At 42.1% G+C, this 23,821-nt stretch overlaps 1 protein-coding gene across 4 annotated transcripts in view; it reads right to left on the bottom strand.

The window, feature by feature from the left end:
• The window catches only part of FLT1 (fms related receptor tyrosine kinase 1), a 215,233-nt gene that overhangs the window by 60,252 nt on the left and 131,160 nt on the right, over positions 1–23,821 (bottom strand). For 3 of the 4 annotated variants that reach the window (XM_080658492.1, XM_080658493.1, XR_013960060.1), the window contains 2 exons: positions 17,397–17,528; positions 4,498–4,604 (listed from right to left, as the gene is read on the bottom strand). In XM_080658492.1, the coding sequence (XP_080514618.1) occupies positions 4,498–4,604; positions 17,397–17,528 (239 nt within the window). Of the gene's footprint in view, positions 1–4,497; positions 4,605–14,596; positions 15,654–17,396; positions 17,529–23,821 lie in introns of those variants that run through there. The other variant, XM_080658494.1, reaches the window with a different exon arrangement.

The raw sequence follows: 23,821 nt of genomic DNA, 5'->3' as shown, positions 1-23,821 counted from the left end.
CTGGTGGGGTCCCTTGGCCTGGCTTGTGCATCCTCTTGCAATCCGGGACCCCTTGGGGGATGTCGGAGAGCCAGTTTTGGCCTGATCCCCACAGGCTAGGCCGAGAGACCCCACTGGTGCACAAATCTGTGCACCGGGCCTCTAGTCACAGATGAAAGGCCCTCAGATTCTCCAGCAACCTTATTTGCTTGTTCTGCAAAGCATTTTAATAAAATCATTCCACACAAGGACTAAAAATAACTTTACATGGCCATTCTGTGTAAGCAGAAATATACATTACAAATAGGCTGACAGCGGGGGAGGGGGGGATCCATGATTGTGGCTTTCAACATTTTCAAGAAAGGATAGAGGTGATAAAGTAAGCTCAGGGTCTACCTCCCTGGGACAGCCTAGAGGTACATTTCATATGAAGTACTTAAATATACTCAGAAGGCCTGGCCACTTAGCTGCCTGAAAATGACCACAGGGTCCATTAGTGAGATTAGAATCGAATTTACCTTCAGTAAGAAACAGAAGTTCATTATTTCAAATACCAAGGAGTAAGACTTACACGTAGCAACATTCATTCCAAGTTCCTTTGACCATTGGTAGGACATCAAATAAATAAGGTGTACATCAAGTAAGGCGGACATCTGCCTTCAGGTGCATTTTTTAATATTGGTAATGCAAATCAAGCCCAGAAAAATACCCTTTTTTCAGATCATAAATAACTGGATTTACATTTAGTGTCTAAATTCATATCCATGCTTGTATTTCCTGTTAGTTAATTGTAGAATTGATTGTATTTCTGTGGGCAGGACAGAAAGGAAGTATGCTTACCAACATAAGGTGGGTTTTGATAACTCTTGCCAGAGTTATGTAAATTTCATTTAAATGAGTTTTAGGGCCTTTCCCTTCAGTGCTTTCCCTCAACCAGATCAGAATTCAGTAGAGAGGACAACCTCTCCATACACACCATGTCACAGTCACCCACGTTCTTCAGCCCTTATTCATCCTGTTCTGGGCTGTCACAGCTCACCTCATCCATCACTTGCAATCAGTCTCTTTCTCACAAAAATTATCACTAAAATGTGTGATAAATAGCTCAAGGCAGAAAGATTTACCTGGCCTCCATAAAGAATGGATAACAGAGAAAGATAGGGAGCACGTTTGTCATGAACTGCATTTGCCACTGGTATTAGACTGTAAAGGCCCAGCCTGTCAGACACTGGTGGGAGTCTGTAAGACTGTAGAGGAGTATAAATTCCTATAACAGGAATGTGGGGTGTTTATTAGAGAACCAGCGGGAGTTGGTTTTATGACTAAACTTTCCAATGTCCAACATAGCCAAGGCTACGAGAAGCAATCCCCAGTCTTCAGAGAGCATAGGATTGCTGAGCGTGGCAGGGAATGTCTTGGGTTCGGCAGGATGCTAGGGGAGGTTGGCAGTGTTGTGATGGAAGCCGGGGAGCAGGCAACAGAAGACAGTCTCCCCACGTGGCCCCTGTGGAATTTTATGGTTTATCTCAATAAGGCAGATGAGAGGAAGCACCAAAAATGCTCAAAACAAAACAAAACAAAAACCTTAAGCAAGGGCTTTGAGGGGAGTGTGATAGTAGAATCTTAGTTGACAAATATTTGCTCTTTCAATTGACATTAACACTGAGCAGCTACTAGGTGCTTGGCATGAAAATTGCACAGCTAAGTGCTTCAGGGCCCAGACACTGAGTCTCATGCTTGGATTTGAATCACAACTCAACTTCTGACCAGAACATAACAATGGATAAGCTGCTTAAGCTTTTAAAGCATAGTTGCCTTATCTGTCAAATGATGGTACTTAACACATAGGGCTGTTGTGAATATCAAGTGATATAATTCATGTAAAGCTGTTAAAACAGAGCCTGGTATACAGTAAGCATCAATAAATGTTGGCTGTAATTATAACACTGGCTTATGCAGAGTAGAGATAAAAAGATAAAGTCTTTATCAGTGAGGAATTTTCATTGTGATTAGAGAAACCACATGGAGATAGCTTTTGATGCCTTTTTCCTCTTTGCCTCTCACAATGAATCACTTGTCAGATTTTATAGGCATTCTGTTACTTGTTCTCATCCTTTTCTTTTCTTATTTTTTAAAAGTCCTCACCCAAAAATATTTTTTCCATTGATTTTTAGAGAGAGTGGAAGGGAGAGGTAGAGACAGAGAGAAACACCAATGTGAGAGAGAGACACATTGATTGGTTGCCTCCCAGGGCTGGGAGCTTGCAACCGAGGTATATGCCCTTGACCGGAATCGAACCCAGGACCCTTCAGTCCACAGGGCAACACTCTACCCACTGAGCAAAACCGGCTAGGGCTCATCATTTCTTATTGACATCAAAATTTCATAGATTAAAAAAAAATACAAAAGATCCACTCAATTTAGTCCCAATTTGCCTTTCCAGTGTTGTTTCCACTCTGCCACTATAGGCAAAATAACTGGACTCCCTCCCTAATCTGCGGAGTAGTGGGGAGGGGGCTGTATTTTTCTGCTTCTTTCCTTCCAGCTATGACCTTCAAAGTCTGTCTCTAAACTTTTCTTTCTCTGAAGTGTTTTCTCCTGCTCTCCTCCTTTGAACTCCTATAGTCTTTGTACTCCCTCACAGATTTTGGCAAGTTTTTCTTTTGCTAAATCTCTTTCTCTATATGATACTTCAAATACTATTATTTGACCTGTTCCTTCTCAAGCAGTGGCCTGAATTGTCCTGTCTCAAAACCAGTCACTCCATATAGCAAAAGCCTGATGTTACACATTCATTGTAGAGGATGCTGCTAGCCTTGCCTCCCATACTAACGCTATAAAGTACACATTATTAGTTTTGAATATCCAGCCTAAGGCCAAAAGACCTGGCTTCAAAACTCAGCTCCAACTCTAATCAGCATTGTGACTTTGGACAAGTTATTTTAATTCCTGAACATCAGTTTCCCTCTCTATAAAATGGTAATAATTATACATTTTACCTTTGCATTTTTGGAAGGATTAACAGATACTGCATAAAGAGCTTCCCACAAGCCTGGTACATTAATAAGGGCTAATAAATATCTAGACATTTCAAGTTTTCTTGATTTTGCCTCCTAAATATCTCTTGACTCTAATCATTTAGACTGAGCTAACGTCATTTCTTCCTTGGACTACTGTCAACTCTTTTACTAGGTGACCCTCCTGGTCCATTCTCCTCACAGCAGCCAAAATAATCTTTGCCGACACAAATTTCTCACACTTTTATAATTGCCTACCTTTGCTTCACAACCCTCTTCCCTGCTCCAAGGCTTCCTATTCATTCTAGAGAATGGACTAAATTCCCTCCTATAACCTCAAGCCTGCCTGCTCAGGCATTGCAGCCTCTCCTCTCCTTCCTCCCCTCCCCTCCCCTCCCCTCCCCTCCCCTCCCCTCCCCTCCCCTCCCCTCCCCTCCCCTCCCCTCCCCTCCCCTCCCCCCTCTCCCCTCCCCTCCCCTCCCCTCCCCTCCCCTTCCCTCCCCTCCTCCTCTCCCCTCCCCTCCCCCCTCTCCCCTCCCCTCCTCCCCTCCCCTCCCCCCTCTCCCCTCCCCTCCTCCCCTCCCCTCCCCCCTCTCCCCTCCCCTCCTCCCCTCCCCTCCCCCCTCTCCCTTCCCCTCCCCTCCTCTCCACACTTCATACCTTGTTTCCACCACTGCGACCTCTGGCCTTCTGTCAGTCACTCATTCTCATGGTGTCCCTCTGCCCTGCCCTAGCCTCATGCACTCTCCTCTCTGCCTGCAACACTTTCCCTGCTTCTTTGCCTGACCACCCCTCTTATGCATCTTTTACTCAGCTCACTGTTGTTACACTTTGCATTGTCTGTGTACTTGATTAAAGCCCCAGACTGTAGCATTTGCTCACCACTGGCCTGGCACTCTGCATAGAGCAAGCACACAGTAAATATTTGAGGCATAAGTGGATGAATGAATGTTGGCTCTTTCCCACTGAACTTCAGAGAAGCAAGTCGTGCTATAGGCAGAATTATAGAAATCTGATGTCCTGAATTCCAGCCTGAACCCTGCACTCCGAAGAACTGCGTTTGATCATGGGTTCAGCGAGTCTGGAACAGCAGTGCCCATCTTTGTGTTGCTGTATAGTGAGAGACAGTCAGAGGGGGGACTTCCTCTTTTTTCTTTTTTGTTTCTTAGCAGAGAATAAGGTTAAGAAGACTAAGACTTCATAGGTCTTATGCTAAATTAAATTTAAAGACTTCATTACATATTTTTATATAAGAATATCCTTTTGGTCCCTGGGAAATATTCATCTGTCCATTCTCTAGCTTTTCTTTTGAATATACCACTTTATGGCTGAGAGACATTTTAATGATTCATTTTCCAGTGCTTACCAGGACAGAGGTAGGAGCCAGAGGTAAGGGGAAGGATAGGGTCTAACACTTGTTTAGTGCCTGTCCCATACATCAGGTGAGCATTTTAGAATATTATGCAAAAAGGAGCGCAGGACTTATCTGAAATGTTCTTACCCTTTTCAGTTTTCGGATAAAGAGAGTTAACAGTAGCCAGAAGAGGGTCGCAGCCACACAGGTGCACGTCAGAGTGATTAGCTCTAGATTTGACTTTTCTGAGGTTCCTGGAAAAACAAAAACACCAAGGTGGTTAAATAGCGACTCCCAAATGCAGGGTCTTTGTGATTTTATTTATTTATTTTTTTAAAAAATATGTTTTTATTGATTTTTAGAGAAAGAGTAAGGGAGAGGGAGAGAGAGATAGAAACATCAATGAGAGAGAAACATCATCAATCGGCTGCCTCCTGCATGTACCTCCCCTGGGGACTGAGCCTGCAACCCAGGCATGTGCCCTAACCAGGAATCGAACCCACCACCTCTTGGTTCCGGGTTCTGATGCTCAACCACTAAACCATGCCAGCCAGGTGGGTCCTTGTGATTTTATAAAAGATGTCTAGTGCCCCTAAATGTTCATCATGGCGAATGCAATCTGCTGGCGTGAAAATCCGTGTCTGTTTCAGGCAGGGTCCACAATATCATCACAATAAACTCACACACCAATTAAAAGTCTTTCCAGAAATTTTGCTGTTGAATTTGCAAACTTCATAATCCCAGAAATAGCTAATTAAAAATCAGAGGAGAAGTTAAAAATGGGAAAAAATTATGGCAGGAACAAAAGCTCATTAAAGTGCTAAATCTGGAATATGTTAAATCTCCCTAATGGGTTTTAGAGGAACTTCTAAAGAAAAAGAAAAAAAATACATAAAAGGGCTCCTTTGGGATTCACAACATCCTTCAAAGTAGATTTAAAAAATAAAAATAAAGCTCAAGGACTGTCACAATTGCCTGCTCACTGCTTTTGGAACAGCCAGGCCAAGGTGCCCTCCCCACCCCCCACCCCCAACTCCCAGCCTGGGGCTCTGCACTCGGCCTCTCCAGCAGTCAGCCTGCAGGGACTGAGGTGAGAAGAGGTAACTGCTGGATGGGATTCTTCCCAATCGCCCATTTCCCAGAATCACAGAGATCAAAAGCTGAGCACTGTTCCCGTATGACCAGAAAGAAAAGACCCAAAGTATTCAAGAGAAGCCTCCAGAGAGGAAATTCTGGGCGTTGTAAAGAAATGCCCAGTGGGCCAGGATGGCAGCTCCCTGCTTACTGACTCCCGTGGACAGTTTCCCAGGAGTTTCTAAAGTAATGCCCTTATCCTCCAACTTCATTAAAAGGAGGCAGAGGCTCAGTATTAAGTTAGACCAAGAATAAGTGAAACTTACTCTTTTTAGAAATGATGGTGTGGATGGTATCATTTATTGAGCACTTATGTGCCTAGCTTTCATAACCACCCTATGAAGTAGGTGGCAATAATATCCCCACTTCATAGATAGACACTTTTTTGGCTCTTTGTTTCAATCCAACAAAGATGTATTGAATCCTACCACAGGCGAGGTTCCAGGCTGGAGGAGATAGGAAGATGAATGAGGGAAAGTTGTACCTCTCAAGGCACTCACTCACAAACCGAAGCAATAGACTTAAGGCAAATACAAAGAAATGAGATTTTAAAAGTATCTGAGGTTGAAGGGATCTAATACTTTTTTGAAGAGGTGACATTTGAAATGGTTTTGACTTAAAGAGATGAAGACAGGAGAGGGCATTATAGGGCAGAGGGAACAGTATGAGTTAAGACCCAGGATTGAGAAATGATAGGGGCTGATGATAGTATAATGCAAGATCTAGGATGGACCAGACTGCAGAGAATCTGAGCATCTGTGTGAAGGTTCTCTGCCCTGAATAATAGCAAATACACAAGCTAGACACCGGAGCTTCCTCCTTTTTTACCTATCCAGCCACCAAGTACATGTACCTCCTGTAGGCCAGAGTCCCTGCAGTGTACCTTTTAGGTTAGAGGGGAAACTGACATATTCTCTCTATCCAGTCCATCACAAGGCCCTGCCCATTCTACTTCTGTTATTGTCATAATTAGCTAGTTAATGTTAATAAAGGAAGAGAGCATAGGGAGAGTCAGACATTGTTGAGCATATTCACCAAGGAAGCATAAGCCTGTTTGTTTCACAAGCAAGCTACAGCTTCACAGCCCAGGGAATTGCAGCATTGTTCCTCCAAGGAGAATAACACCCCTCCTTCCGCCCTCCAGTACTGGATTGTTGGGGGTAAAAGGGGGAGACAGGCACATGTGCAGTAGAAGTTGGGGTGGCACAGGGGCGGTGCTTGCCTGTCAGTCTAGCTTGGGAACAATGGATTGGCTAAGGGGTGGACCCTATTAGGAGTGTGTGAAATCTTGGATTGTTAATTGGCTAGTTTGAAGAAGGTCCAGGTTAAAAACCCCAGACAGAGTACCCTCTCTCTTTCTCTGTGACCTGCACTTGCTGGTGGGCTTGCCTGTTCTCTCTCCACAGCAATGAACTAAGCTAGCCAGATGCTGAACTGGGCTGTACTTTAATATGGAACAGAAACTCTGGGCAGTGGCCATAATTCTAGCCCTGCCGAAGACAAAATTGGACTTCTTCCATGGCGAGATGGACAGAGATAGAACCTTGAGGGGAACCTCCTTAATTTTATATCATCAATAAAGCTTTCCATGAAACCCCATCCTCTCGTGGGGGCCTCAGGAAATTCTTTTCTCGCAGCACCCCAAGAATTCCATTTCCTGATAACACTTTCATGGCTCATGGAATTATCACCTCCTGTCCTTCCTCACAATTATTGCCCAAATGAAGGCCTGGACACCTGCATTAGCTCCCTAACCAGCCTTGACTCCCTCCAGTCTCTCCTCCACTCTGTAGCCAGAGTGAGCGTCCCAAATCACAAATTTAATCCTATTACGCCTCTGCCTAAATTCCATCTTTGCCACATGCACATCCCCCTGTCACTGTCAGATAAAAAAAAAACAAAAAACCCTTAGATCCTACCCCAAACTTTCCTATCTCTTCAGCTTCATCTCCTGTTATCCTGACACTTGTTCCCGTCATAGAAAAATACTTGTAGTTTCTTAATTATGCCAGGCCTTCTGCACCATTATGTTTTGGCCTTTGCTGATTCTCTACCAGAATGTAAGCTTCCCAGTGGCTGAGGCACATCTTATTTTTCTTTATATCCCCACTCATCAGATTGGGTGAATGAGTGGCTATATTACGTTTTGCTTTGTCTCCAAAGAATTTCATTAAGCTTTCAAAGCATTCATGGTCAAATTCCTGTTCATGTGTGTTAATCCAACAGACATAGGAACATCACCTATATCCCAGGTTCTGTTCTGGGTGCTAGTTTATAGTGGTAAGTGAAAGGGCATGGTCTGGAACTACCTCTCACATAGTGTGTCACACATACTAGGCATCCTGCAATTATTGCTTGAGTGAATCAATGAATTTGGCTTTATTTGCTGCTTTGTCAGCTTGTGGTTAAGTTTCCCTGAACCTCATGAAATTGAGAACAACCTCCTTGAAGAAGTTTCAAAGCATGATCACCTTTTTTTGTTCAGTATGCATCTTCTCCATGGGAATATTTTAAGCTCAAATTAATATAAGTTTGTATTTCAGCCCACACAGTGAGAGGTCTGATGTTGCCTTGCTGTTCACACACACACACACACACACACACACACACATATACATGCATGTGCACACACACACTTTTTTACTAATGCTGCAAATAAGTTTTGTGGAATCTGATGGGGACCAGCTGAGGGTACAGTGGCCTTTGGCTGTTGGAGACACTGATAGCATCTTGAGAGGAGTTATGTCTGCAGATGCCTCCTGCATGGAGTGCCCTGCTAGAGGCCCCCTCCCACGGTGGGAACATTCCCACGGCATTCCAAGGGGCAGGAAGTTGGCCCCCAAAGTAATTCCACAGTCCTTACTCAGGCAAAATTCCTCATGTGTTTGTGTGCACTTACACATTTAAAGAATCAACACAGGAAAAACATCTCCAAGATGAACATTTATTAGAAAAGAAAAACCTATTTAGTCTATTCCTGCTCACTGAATAATAAAATAAGAATTTTAAAAGATGCAATGTGGTATCTGTGCTCTATCTCTAACTCATTCGATAGCTCAATCTCTGTCTTTATTGGAAAGCAACCATTAGGATGACCTTAGGCTGGGAGACTGACTGAAGTCAGCAGCATCTCTTCCTGCACAAGTCTTAGATGTTTTCTCAGAGGTCAAACATCCACACACTAGCCTGACTAGACCCGGCTTCAACTTGCCTGTGACAGCTAATGAGTTCAGTGCATGAAATACTCCAGCTGCACATGGCAGGGAAAAGAAGGCCAATGGAAACATGGGTGGGATTTGACAATTACTAGGAGTTAGCACAGGGTCTTAGGGACATCACACCCATGTGATGTGTGGTTCCAAATTGGTGTAATTTTCTAAGGCTTATCAGAATACTAGTGGCTGGTGCATGAAATTCATGCACATTAAAAGGGAATTAATTAGAGGAAATATTTTAATATTGCTATTTGCTCTTTCTCTATAGAAGAAGTGTCAGAGATGAAAGAAAATTAGTGAAGTATATATTAAAATCTCCCTCCTGGCAGAGTCTGGAGCACGCCGTGGGACCTAGAGTCAAGTCCCCGCCCAACACCCACACACACTTCGAAAACGCAGGAGACCCAGACCCAGCCGGCCCCTCCCCCATTGGGTGAGACCCAGACCCGGCCAGCCCCACCCCCATCAAGCCCCTCTGGGTGCGGGGCATGGCCTGAGGTCTCCCAGCCCTGTGCTGGGGCAGGGGGCGTGGCCTGAGGTCCCCCGTCAAGCCCCACCAGGAGAGGGGCATGGCCTGAGGTCCCCCATCAAGCCCTGTTGGGCTGGGGGCATGGCCTGAGGTCCCTCGTCCTGGCCAGGCACCATGTAGCCTCAGGTTCCTGCTGTTCAGTTGTGATGTTATGGCGTCCTGGCTAATTTGCATATTCCTCTATTATTAGGTAGATTAAAATTGGCCTTCATATAATTTGTGAAGCTTTTTAGGAATCTGTACAACAATTTGGAACCCCTCTGAAGGACAGTGATGTATGGAAGTACTGTATTAGGATTAAATTTGAAGTACATTTTCAAGAGTAATTTTAAGGTAAATATATTTAAAATTGCTTTTATGTGTCATCAGTTCTGTAACACACTTTGAGTGCAGCAAGTTAAATCTTTAGGTCAAATAGGAATTTTGTGGTTTGGAACACCATTTGGGTAACTAGAAAAACTATTTACAGAAGGTTTTTTCACAATGGGATTTGGTTGATCATATTGACAAATAATGATGTTAACTAATATTTTAAAAGTTTCTATTATATGCCAGATACTGTTTTAAGTGTGCTAATTCTTACAACAACCCATTAAAGTTGGATTACCATTTTGTAGATAATGAACTAAAGCACTAGGAAGCTAAGTACTTTGCCCAAGGTTATATGGCTCATGAGAAGTGATGCACCTTGCTTTAGAGTGGGCCCTCTTCCCCACTAGGCCCTGCTGCCTTGGAGCTGAGAGGCAATTGTGCAGAATGGTTAAACATGGACTCAGTTTTCAGCTCTGTCGCTTCCTAGCTTCGTAACTATGGACAGAGTCCTAAATCCCTCTGAGCCTCAGGTTCTCACTTGTAAATAGAAAAAAAACTTCATTAGATTATTGCAAAAGTTAAGGAGGTTAATGCACATTATGTGCTTTTAAAAAAGTTCATTGCATGTTCAATAAGCATAAGATATTAGAACTGAATTAATTCCATCACCACTTTTTGAATTCTTGATCAAGGCCAGCTTTAGGTCATTGTAGATTTGCAGTCCATTGTAAATTTGCAGCCATACCCCTTTCTCCTCCCCAAACACCCCACATCCCCACCCCTGGCCCTCCTGTGTGAAATTACTGGGCAGTCAGTTCAGCTCTCTGGTTTGAGCACTATTCTCTCCTTGGGAAACCCTTTTGAGTTGCCAACACCCATGAGAGGAGTAACCTCAATCACCAACATCATCATGTGAATTAGTTTATCACATCCTTCCTAGTGCCAGGAGAGTCATGGGAGTGGATTTGGGGGCAGGGTTCAAGAAGAGAGAAGCTGAAATGGAGGACAGTCAGGGATCAGAGAAGAAAGGAACTGAGAGCTGACTAAGGGTGATAGGAAGGAGTAGCTAGATATCAAAGACAATTATTTTGATCTTTTCCTATTCTTTAGTCTTGGAATTTTATTAAACATAGTGTATACTTCCTGCTGTGTGAGGCCTTCCCTGAAATGTGTTAATGTACAATTATTGTGGCACAAAATTTGCAAATCACACCTTTCATGTCATTTCAAGTGGTGAGACTGCAGAAACCTGAGGCAGTCCTTCTGTGCTTGCCATGATTTTTGTATCATCAGTCATCTTCAAAAAAATGTTTAAATTGTAGTTATTCTTCAAGTTGTTTTCTCCTGTGTATTATAAATACTATTTCAATAGCAAGGCCTGACTCTGTTATATGAATGTATTTCTATATATTGTGATTATTACTTCCAATAATAATTATAAAATATAGTTTATCTGAGGTCCTTGGATAAAAATGTGCCACACTTTCATTGTAACAGTCCCATTGAGTTCCATGAGCTATTGAATGCTATGTTAATTTCAGAAATTATTTTGGTCTGGTCAGTGACAGTTTTGTTGTTATTGTTTTAATATGAGACTGTTCCCTTTGAGAGTTCCACGTGTGCTCGTGTGCAGTCCAAACCAAACAAGACCCAATCATTATTTAAAGAAGCTGCATTACCTCCACAGTCCACTCAGCCCTTTCAGACACAAAACAACACATTGCTTTATCTATGAGTATAAGAATCCTTTTTTAAAGGAAATAAAAAGAGCAGACAGTTTCCTTCCTGGCTAATTCATGAACCTCTTTAAATCTGTTAAACATAGCCACAGACACAACCCATGCTCATGGTTTCATTTCCTAAACTCCACCTGACAAGATAGGTCAGTGGGAAGGTTCTATTTGCATATATCAGGAAATCAGTCTAAAGCCAGGGAACATTTCACAGCCACCAGAGTGAGAAGAATGATGCCTTAGACTCTAGGGCAGGAATCTAATTTCAGTGATAAAACCACTAAGCAGGTGCTGTATTCAACTGTTCTGAACAGCCTCCAAGGATCAAATTTTTATTCAGTGAGCCCAAAGCACTTTCACTCAAGATTGCATCTAACTTATAAAATCCACCTAATGTCAACTTTCAAGAAATTTTCCTACTCAAAATGACAGGTACCCTTAAATGGAGCTAAACCTGCCTCCCTGAAACTTCACCATCTCCCTTCCTGAGTTCTATTTTTCGTTGTATCAAAGAAGGAGTCAAATGTCTCCTCAGCCTGAAAGCTCCTTAAGTATTTGAAGAAAACAACAACGTCAGCCCAAGTTGTCTCCTTTTTAGGCTAAACATCCTAATTTCCTTGCACTGTTTTACCATTACTCTATTAGGACTATGGTTCCACTTATTTATGCTTAGAGATGGGTACAATGTTTCAGGTGTGGTTTGATGATTACAGATCAGGTAATCTGTTTCCTCAGCTAACCACAATTTTTAAACAGAGAATTTGGAAATAGCCATCACTTTTAAAGCAGAAAAAAATTACAAAAGCGAGCAAGGGAGAAGGCAGAAAAACTATGAAAAGCAGACACAAGAACTCAAATAGCATGACAATTGGGGGCAATAACCAGTAAAAAGAAGGATGGATATTTATATAGTGTCTGTAGCTATGTTGCAAACTATACAATTTCTCTAAGTGATATTAAAAATTAATGCCATATGAGGGAAAAGAGGTCATGAATCAAAAGTACAGATTCCTCAGAAAATTCAATGGACTAGACCAGTGGTCGGTAAACTCATTAGTCAACAGAGCCAAATATCAACAGTACAATGATTGAAATTTCTTTTGAGAGCCAACAACCGACTTCTGCGCATGGGCCATGAAGTTTCAATCGCACTGTACGTGCGCACCCACACGTGGTATTTTGTGGAAGAGCCACACTCAAGGGGCCAAAGAGCTGCATGTGGCTCGCGAGCCGCAGTTTGCCGACCACTGCCCTAAACAATATACTGGTGCATTTCTTTTATCAGATATTCAGTGGTGGTTTTCTAAATATATGAATCCAACAAACATTTATTTTTTCATCGAGCGCTCTGGGATAGAAAAGCAAGTGATAGGCAATGATAAGCATTGCATTAAAGGTACATGGTGTGATCAGTAATCAGGTGTAGAGAAAGTGAATTATAAAGGATGAGCGGATTGTCCAGGGGGAGAATAGATGGAAAGGAAGCCTGTTCAGACAAAAGGAAAAGAACGCGTTACGGCAGAAGACTAGGAGGAGCACAGTGTGTTCACTGGATCACAAGTAATGCAGTCCAGCCGGAGTGCGGGGTGTGTAGGAAGGAGACGGGATGGGGAGGGAGAAGGAGCCTACAGAGGACCTGTGTGCCTGCATGAGGGGAATAGGTGATTGGGAACCATTGCAAGATTTGAAGCAGGGAAGTAACATTTCATACGATTTGTTATTTAAAAAGGTTACTCTAGATTTGGGAGTGTATTGGAGGAGGTTGAGAGTAGAGGATAGGCTGTTTGGGAGGCTAGGAGATTATGTCAAGAGATGATAGGGATCAGAACATCTGTGATGGCAGCTGATGTGGGCAATTCAAGTGAAAATTATCTCCTCTTTCCTCAAGAGCAAAGAGGCTGATAAAAACTTTCATAACTTATTGGTGATAGCAGTATTCCTGTCTGAGTTTTCAGGAAAGCATAACATTAGTGGGAAAAGGAATCAGTGTAGGAAAGCTAAAAGCAGGTAGAGAGAAAACCAAATAAGAGGATAACTGAGTCTAAAAGCTCAATTTTATGCTAAGGCCTTGCAGACAAGTTCCTAAGGCACTTCAGGAATGAGAAGAATGGAGGAAGGATGGAAACCTAAAGTTTTCAAAGACATATGCTCAAGTCTCAACCTCAATACCTATTCATTGTGTTACTTTGGGCAACTAAATTAACTCTTTGAGACTCCATCTTCCCATCCGTAGACTGAAGATAACACTACTTCTTTTGACTCCTATGAAGTTAAAAGATATGTATATCAAGTGTGTAGCCCATAATGGGATAAATATATCAAGTGCCTGCACATAAAGGCACTAAATAAATATTAGTCTCCTGCAAGGGTACGGGATATAAAGATATGTCAGACACAGCTTATTTTTTTTTAATTTAATAAATCTTTATTGTTCAGATTATTACAATTGTTCCTCTTTCCCCCCCCATAGCTCCCCTCCACCCGGTTCCCACCCCACCCTCTGCCCTTACCCCCCAACCCCCACTGTCCTCATCCATAGGTGTATGATTTTTGTTCAGTCTCTTCCCGCACCCCACACCCCTTTCCCCCCAAAAATTGTCAGTCCACTCCCTTTCTATGCCCCTGATTCTATTATATTCACCAGTTTATTCTGTTCATCAGATTTTTTTATTCACTTGATTTTTAGATTCACTTGTTGATAGATATGTATTTGTTGTTCATAATTTTTATCTTTACCTTTTTCTTCTTCTTCCTCTTCTTAAAGAATACCTTTCAGCATTTCATATGATACTGGTTTGGTGGTGATGAACTCCTTTAGCTTTTTCTTGTCTGTGAAGCTCTTTATCTGCCCTTCAATTCTGAATGATAGCTTTGCTGGGTAGAGTAATCTTGGTTGTAGGTTCTTGCTATTCATCACTTTGAAAATTTCTTGCCACTCCCGTCTGGCCCGCATAGTTTCTGTTGAGAAATCAGCTGACAGTCGTATGGGTGCTCCCTTGTAGGTAACTAACTGTTTTTCTCTTGCTGCTTTTAATATTCTCTCTTTGTCTTTTGCTCTTGTCATTTTAATTATGATGTGTCTTGGTGTGGTCCTCTTTGGATTCCTTTTGTTTGGGGTTCTCTGCACTTTCTGGACTTGTAAGTCTATTTCTTTCACCAGGTGGGGGAAGTTTTCAGTCATTATTTCTTCCAATAGGTTTTCAGTATCTTGCTCTCTCTCTTCTTCTGGCACCCCCATAATTCTATGTTGGTACTCTTGAAGTTGGCCCAGAGGCTCCTTACACTATCTTCATATTTTTGGATTCTTTTTTCTTTTTGCTTTTCTGGTTGAGTGTTTTTTGCTTCTTTGTATTTCAAATCTTTGACTTGATTCTAGTGATCCTCTAGTCTGCTGTTAAATCTCTGTATAATATTTTTTATTTCAGTCAGTGTATGCTTAATTTCTAGTTGGTCCTTTTTCATATCCTTGAGGGTCTTGCTAAATTTATCAGCCTTTTCTAGAAAATTCTTGAAAAACCTTATAACCGTGGTTTTGAACTCTATATCCAGTAGTTTGCTTTCCTCCATTTCTGTCACTTGTGACCTGTTTCTTTGTCTCTGCATTTTGGCTGCTTCCCTGAGTTGATAGAGTGGCTTTGTGTGCTAGGTGTCCTATAGGGTTCAGTGGCTCCGCCTCCCCAGTTACCTGAAGTGGACACTCTTGGTGCACCCCTTTGTGGGCTGTGTGCACAGTCTTGTTGTAGTTAAGCCTTGATTGTTGTTGGTATCACTGGGAGGAATTGACCTCCAGGCCAGTTGGCTGTGAGGATCAGCTGTGTCTACGCTGGGAAAAGTTCTGTGCTGGAGACACCCTTATGAGACAAGACTTGCAAAAGCCTCTGTGCTCAGCTTGGATGGGGTGGAGTCTCAGGGTGGAGCAGACAGCATCAGTTTCCCATCAGCCCTTCCCTAATAGGCCCCTGTGTCTCAGTGTCCCGTGGTAATCACTGCAAGCACCTCTGAGAGAAAGCCTCCCTTGAGTTCCACCCGCTGCCAGACAGTCCAGTTTCTCCCTGAATGAGTCTGGGTCCCCAGAGTCTCACCCAGAGCTGGAGGTCAGTGCAGTCGGGAGCTTTTGTCTCCCCTCTTGAGAAAGCCAGCCACGCACTCAGTTGCCAGTCCTCTCTGCGTACGCATCTGAGTACCTCTGCCTCCTGCAGCTCCTCTGAGTCTCAGTGTGCTTTTCTCTTTCCTTCTAGTTGTAGAATTTCTACTCAGCCAGCCTTCCTGTGGTTCTGGATGATGTCCATTTTATCTTTTAGTTGTAGTTTTGAAATTGTTGTGCGAGGCAGCAGTTTAGATGTTTACCTATGCTGCCATCTTGGTTTGTCCGAGACACAGCTTATGATTCAGTAGGGAAGAAAAACATATCAATGACTAAATAATAATAAAATGCAGAATAAAAGGAGCCTGACTAAAGACTCAGGAACCATGGTGTGGAGGACAGAGAAGAGAATGAGAAGAGAACATCTGACTCAGCTCTTTATCCTGGAGGACATCACAGGGTAGAGAGCATCTAAACTGGCCTGGGGGAGAAGGAGAATTTGGATGAAATTGGGAGGGGTTCAGACAAAAGACCTCCAGGCTTCATTCATAGCCATTGCTAACCCACATTCACACAGAAGTGGGTACAGACAGCTGGCGAGGGAAGGCAGCTATGTGGAGGGTTGGAGTGAGTCATTGCATATCTGCCATTCCCTGGCTACAGGATTTAGGTTAGTCATTTCATACCTCCCTGGGTTTTGTAAGAACTGCTCTGTGTATCTTGCAGGGTTGTTGCGAGGATATGGGGGAAATACCTTCTGGACTGAGGATTAAGAGTCTTCCTTGCTCTCTGTTGCTACCCCTCTCTCAGATGGAGGTCCCTCCCTGGCCTGCTGTGGCTCCTCCCCGAGAGTCACATCTGGAGTCCTTGTTAAGTGATAAATTAATGGTCCTTTGAAGAAGGAGTTGATAAAGACTCACACTTAATAAATTGTTTTCTTCCTATGTAAGCAGAAAAGTTGAAATAATACTTTAAAACAAGGATTATTTGGGAGACAAAAAGGGCCATTACCAAAAGTATGTGGGAATGCTACCCTTGACTTTTTCTGAAAGCATACTTTTGTGGTAGCATACTTTCAGATTTTTCAGGAGACTCTCTGGAATCATTTCCTTGTAAAAGAAGGTGATTGGTATTCTTTTTCAAAGGAGTCTGAATTCTCAGAGTTACAATCTTTAAGCTTTGGAAGTTTTCAGGGCAGAAGAACTGGTATATGTTGCCTTCATCCTAGTTTCTACCCCCTTCATCCTAGTTTCTACACACCTATTCTGAAGTCTACTGGGGCTTATTTGGAAATAGGCTGCTGAACAAATGCCATCTTTTCATGTAAAACTTCAATTTGCCATAGGTAGTTACATCTAAGAGGTGCCAATTCAATAATTTATGATGCTGTTACTGTTATGTTTTGGGTGATTCTTGGCATCAGAGAATTGAAATTGAGGTCTAAACTATTTTCTAAATGGAAGCCACATGGCCACAATCCAGCATAGGATTAGGCCTCTTTGGATTTTGCTGCTCAACAAGGTATCTGAAGCCTATGTGGTCTTTTATTATGCATTGCTTTTTTTCTAATAGTTTGCAGCCTCCTTCATGTTAAAAACCAGCTTATGAAAAGTTTGTAACTCGTGGGAGTAGGAAATGGAAAAAAAACGAACAATTTCCAGTGCGTGGTCCTCTCCTCCCTCCCACCTATACCCATTGCCTTCCTTCTTGGATTTCTTTCTCACAGGTGTAGCCACTCCTGTCATTCTCTGTGGGTCAATGTCATCATGCTGGCAGCAGTGGCCTTTCTTCCAGGAACTACTCCCCCCACGGAGACTGTGCTCAAATGGCTCTCAAGGGTGGCCAGCCAGTGTCCTCCTCACCTCAGCTTTGCCGAGTGTAACTAGACAGGCTTTTCCCAGAGGGACGGGGGAGGGGGCAGGAGGTCAGGGAAAGTCACAGACAGGAGGGGCAACAGGAGACTGGGAGGTGAAAAGTTAAACAAACAGGGAAATAGATGTCTGAACAGTTTCTGGTTGCTTTCTGAAGCAGCTGTTTACCTTGAACGGTGAGGTATGCTGAACTTTCCACAGACCCCTTCTGATTGGTGGCTTTGCAGTGATAGACGCCTTCATCCTCTTCTGTAACTCTTTCAATAAACAGTGTGCTGCTTCCTGGTCCTAAAATAATTCCTGAGAAGTGAGAGATGTTTAGATTAGTGGGCCTGGATGACAAACAAAAACAGCTCCTTTTGTAACACAACCCCCTTCCTATCATTATGCATTCAGACAAGGAAATCCGAGCTTGGGCTAACCTGGGGAACGACTGCTTATTTGCTTTTTCTGGTCCAGGCTTTTTAATAGCACTGTCACCACCCAGCAGTGCCCTGACCCCCAGCTTTGGGGATGCACCAAGGCCATTCACTGTGAAAGAAATGAGATGGGGCTGCCATATCAAACTTCGAAGCGCAAATAGCAAGGAGGTAGCATTTCTAATAATAATAATTACCATTTACTCATTGTCTGCTACATGCTGGGCATTATGGGAGACACTTTCTATCTTGAGTTTAGAACCATTTGTAAGGTATTATGGTCTCCATTTTACCAATGTGGAAACGGAGATTTGGTGAGTTAAGCAACTTGACCAAGAGCGTGCTGTTGAACTGTGGTGCATGGGTCAAGCAAAATCATGTTTCATTTGTCATAGTGGTGGAGAGCTTGGGCTATGTTTTAATCTAGGCCTTATTGCTTCAAGTTTTGTGACTTTTGGCAAATTACTTAACCTTTCTAGATTTCAGTTTCCTCAGTCTTAAGATGAATATAAAAGCAGTTCCTACTCAATAAATGAGAAAATGAATGGCAAGTGCATGGTACATAGTTAGTGTGTAGTAAATATAAGCTTAAGCATCACTATGGAGCACAGTGTCATGAAAAGAGCACCGGTGCCCGGCTGATGTGGCTCAGTGGTTGAACTTTAACCTATGAACCAGAAGCTCTCCGTTTGATTCCTGGTCAGGGCACATGCAATCCCAGTAGGGGGTTCACAGGAGATAGCCCACTGATGATTCTCATCATTGATGTTTCTATCTCTTCCTCCCTCTCCCTTCCTCTCTGAAATAAATAAATAAACACACACACACACACACACACACACACACACACACACACACACACATCAGGAATCTTCAGACCACAGCTTTGAGACCCAGTAGCTTCAACACTAAGTGCTATCACCAAGTACTTATTGAGTGCTTACTCTGCTATTAGTCTGTGTTAGAGACAGGGAGTGGGGGTGGGGGAGCAGGCTGAGACACAGTTTCTGCTGAGGAAGGAAAATTAACTCATAACAAACAGACATGTATATATATTCTCTCTTTCTCTGATGCACACCTACACCAGCAAACAAAAAAATGTTGTACAAATTATAATGAATAAATGTGGCACAACATACACAATTAAATGCAAAGTCTGGGGTAGGGAGGGAGATGAGTGAGGATCGGAATACTCAGGGAAGGTGGCATGGAGAAATGGAGGCCGTGGGCCTTGAGATTTGAAGGTTTAGCAGAGGTGATGGGAGAAAGGAAGGCTTGGCACTGAAAGAAACGTGCATTGAGTGATAAAGTGGGCCTGACCAGACTGTAGGATATATTTTATTAGTTTAAATAGTTTGTATTCTGCCCTAACCGGTTTGGCTCAGTGGATAGAGTGTCTGCCTGTGGACTGAAAGGTCCCAGGCTCGATTCCGGTCAAGGGCATATACCTTGGTTGCGGGCACATCCCCAGTAGGAGGTGTGCAGGAGGCAGCTGATCGATGTTTCTCTCTCATCGATGTTTCTAACTCTCTATCTCTTTCCCTTCCTCTCTGTAAAAAATCAATAATAATAATAATAATAATAATAATAATAATATATATTAAATAGTTTGTATTCCCCCTGATTAAAATGTATTCAATATAGAAAATTTGAGAACTAGTGAAAAGCATAAAGAAAACATAAAAAAAAAAAAAAAGAAAAGGAAAACAACCAAACCTGCAATCTTATCCCTCAGATATTTTTTCAAGTGGACTTTTTTTTTACACAGTTGGTTCATTCACATAATAAATATTTTTGAACTCCATTATTAGACACTATTCTAGATGCTAGTAATCTATACTAATAAAAGGGTAATATGCTAATTAGACTGGACATCTTCCAGACGTCCTTCCTGACAAAGATGGAGGTGTGGCCAGCCTGCAAACCACCCCAGTCCCCTCGCCCAGGCCGGCACTTGCCCCCCAGTGGGGATCCCCCCACCCCAATCTGGGGGCCCCTTCAGGGCAGGCCAGCTGGCCCCCACCCATGCACCAGGTCTCTATCCTATATAATAAAAGGGTAATATGCAAATTGACCCTAACAACAGAACAACCAGAATGACCGTTGGACCAGTAACAACTATAAGGTGCACTGACCACCTTAGCATAGATTTCCAGAAATAGATTAAGTCAAAAGCTCTTGATTCATATAACCAAATTGCCTTCCAGAAAGATCAAGCCAATTAACACTTTAACAGCAGTGGATAAGAGACTATTTTTATCACCGTCCTGCCAGTACTGAGCAATATTATCTAAAAAATACAAAACACAGAACTTTGCTGATTTGATAGATGAAGATCATTGTGGGTTTTTAAAAATGATTTTTTAGAGAGAAAAGGAGGGGAAGAGATAGAAACATCAACGAGAGAGAAACATCATTGATCGGCTGCCTCCTGCACGCCTCCTACTGAGGATTGAGCCTGCAACCCGGGCATGTGCCCTGACAGGGAATTGAACCATGACCTCTTGGTTCATAGGTGGACGCTCAACCACTGACCACACCAGCCAGGCTTTAATTTGTGTTTCTTTGCACATTCTTGCATGTATTTGGTTGCCATTTTTATTTTATTTTATTTTTCCAGCACATTTTACCCCCTCTATTCCATCTCCCCCCTCCACCTATCCATTTTTATTTTATTTTAAATCTTTATTATTGAAAGTATTGCATAGGTCCTCTCACCCCATTAAACTCTTTCAGCCCACTTCCGTCCTCCCCCCAAACCCATGTTTATTTTTAAAGCACCTGTTTTGAGTAGTTGAAAAGGTGAGTTCAGATTAAGGAGAACTTTGAAATCCTGGCTGAGGAGCTTCCATTCAACACAGAAGGAAAGAGAGCGTCAAAAGATTTTTGAGCAAGGAAATGACATAATGAAAGCAATGTTTAAGGAAGTTTAGTCTAGAAAGATAATGCAGGATGGATAGGAATGAGGAAAAAGTGGCATCTGGAAAGCCAGCTCCCCAGTTACAATTCAGGCGGGGGATGGTGAGGATCCAAATCTGGAAGGTGGAAAAGGAAAAGGAGAAGAAGTAATGGAAACAGATACTATGTAGGAACAATCTAAAGGAATTGGTGCTTTACTGGATATAGGAATAGACAGATGAGCTCTAGAGGGTTTCAGTGTTCTAAGCCCAGATGACAGGAAAAAATGAGAGTTCTCTGTAATCTTGGCTAACTCATTTAATCTCTTTGTGATTGTTAACCCACCTATAAAATGAGAGTGATACCTCCTTTGCCTATTTCATGGTATTGCTATGTGGTCAATTGAGATAATTCAAGTGAAGCTTTGAGACTTTGAAAAGTTTAAGATATGGTATAAGTGGCAATCACAGAAAGTAAAAGTATGCTTTGTAATGGGTGGTCAGGGGCAATGAATGTTTATAATAGCAGTCATCTTGTTACCCATAATCATCTTTTGCAGCAGACCTGAACCTCAACCAATTTTTCTATCACTCAAATCCCAATTTAAGGTCAATACCCTGAACAAGGAAAGCCAAAGGACTTAGAGTTCAGCCAAGGAGACAGATATGGAATTGTGGAGGTGAGAGGATAGTGCCAAGGATGCTGATGAGCTAACATCATTTGGCAAAGTTCTTCTTTCTGACTTGCCTTCACATCGGACCATACAAATGGCACAGACATTGATGCGCCACCATCAGATAGACCACTCAAAATCTCAGCCTCTACTCTTGCTATTTATTTCCCTTCTCACAAAAACAGGCCAGCTACTACCCTAATTATTTTTTCTCATAATTCAAATCTTCTGCCCCTACTTATTCATAGTGGCCTCCTTTACTTTCTTTAATGCCTTTACCTATTGCTACTCACTTTCTATGACCCAATTTCTGTGATATAGGCTCTGTTCTACTGAGGAACTCACCCTTTTAAAAGGGCTCTTTTTTTTTTTAGTTCAATTTTTTCATTGTGATTGATTTTAAACATTAAAAAATACAGAAAAATATGATCAATGTACCCACCGTTAAGATAATCAGATGTCAACATTTTGCCATATTTGCTTTAGACCCCTCTCTTTCATATGAATAAAATGTATAGCTTATCCCTTCCTTTTCCCACTCTGTCTAGAGGCACCGCTATCCTGGAGTTGGTGCATGCCATTCTCATGACTGCATTTTCTACATAGGGTTTGTATCTCTATAAAATATGTAATGTTGGTTTGTGGGTTTCAAAATTCTAAATAAGTTGAATCATACAGCATGTATAATTTTTCAACTTGTTTTTTTTTTTCTATTCAACAATGTTTTAATATTCACCCTTGCTGACACATGTAGCTGGAGTTAATTTTTAACTGTATAATATTCCATTGTATAAAAAGCCACAGATTTTAAAAAATTACTTCTTTGTTATAGGATAGATAGGTTGTTTTTACTTTTTTGCTACTACAAAGAAGGCTACAGTGCACAGTGGACACAGCTCTGTGTACCGAGTTATGCACATCTCCCAGTGCTGGGTTACAAGGTAATCCCGCTTTCAATTTTACCAAGTATCACAGTGTTGTTCCAAAAGATACCAGTTTACAGTTTAACCAGCAGTGAGAAGAGCTTCCATTTCCCCACATACTTACCAATAATTGGTGTTATCATATTTTTAAAAAACAAAAACATTTACATAAATAACGTATTTTCATAATTGTACAGATACCTGTAAGTAAATTATAAATAATTCATTTGTAATTAATAATATATCTTGGAGATGCCTCCTGTAAATTTATTTTTATTTATTTTATATTTTTCAGTTAGAGTTGACATTGAATATTATTTTATTTATTTTTTAATCCTCACTTGAGGATATTTTTTCATTGATTTTAGAGAGAATGGAAGAGAGAGGGAAAGACAGAGAGAAGTATTGATGTGAGAGAAACACATCAATTGGTTGCCACCTGCACCTGCCCTGACCAGGTTGTAGCCTGCAACCAAGGTATATGCTCTTGACCGGAATAGAACCTGGGACTCTTTGGTTTGCAGGTCAACGCTCTATCCACTGAGCCAAAACAGTTTGGGCTAACATTATTTTCTATTAGTTTCAGGTGTGCAGCATAGTGGTTAGACAATTATATAATTTATAAAATGATCCCCCCAATGATTCTAGTATCCATCTGGCACCATACATAGTTATTACAATACTAGTAGCCCTGCGCATGAATCTGTGTGCCAGTAGCTCTCCAGTAGCTCGCTGCCACCCTCCAGTAGCTCTCCACCAGCTGCCCTACCCTCCTGTAGCTCCCCCAGCCTCCCTACCCCCCAGACCCCCCTCATAGCTCGCTGCCACCCTCCTGTAGCTCTCCGCCCACTGCCCCACCCTCCTGTAGCTCCCTCCACCCCCAGCCTCCCCTCATAGCTTGCTGCCCTGCCCCCTCCTGTAGCTATCCGCCACCCACTTGTAGCTCACTGCCCCACCCTCCTGCTGATCCATGATCCAGTCATTACGCGGTCGGTAGTTACGCTTCATGGCGTAACAACCATTTGCATATTACATCTTTATTATATAGGATTATTGGCTATATTCCCTATGCTGTACTTTGCTGCACTTTACATCCCCATGACTATTCTGTAATTACCAATTTGTACTTCTTAATCTCTACCTTTTCACCCATCCCCCCAACACCCCTCCCATCTGGCAATCCTCAATTTGTTCTCTGTATCTGTGAGTCTGTTTGTTTTGTGTGTTCATTTATTTTGTTCTTTAGATTTCATGTATAAGTGAAATCATACGGTATTTGTCTTTTTCTGTTTGACTTAATTCACTTAGCATAATACACTCTAGGTCCATCCATGTTGTTGCAAATGGTAAGATTTCTTTTTTTATGGCTGAGTAATATTCCATCAGATATATGTACAGTGCCTTCTTTATCCACTGTTCTGTTGACGGGCACTTTGGTTGCTTCCATATCTTAGTTATTGTAAATAATGCTGCAATGAACATAAGGATGCATATATCTTTTCAGATTAGTGTTTTGGATTTCTTTGGCTGTATACTCGGAAGTTCAATTTCTGAGTCATAAGGTGGTTTTATTTATTTATTTGTTTATTTATTTTTATAATAATATTTTTATTGATTTCAGAGAGGCAGGGAGAGGGAGAGAGAGATAGAAACATCAGTGATGACAGAGAATCATTGATT

Source organism: Plecotus auritus, assembly GCF_963455305.1.
Source record: "Plecotus auritus genome assembly, chromosome: 3".
NCBI lineage: Eukaryota > Metazoa > Chordata > Mammalia > Chiroptera > Vespertilionidae > Plecotus > Plecotus auritus.
The sequence above is the reverse complement of the archived record's forward strand: the minus strand, read 5'-3'. Positions and strand labels throughout refer to the sequence as shown.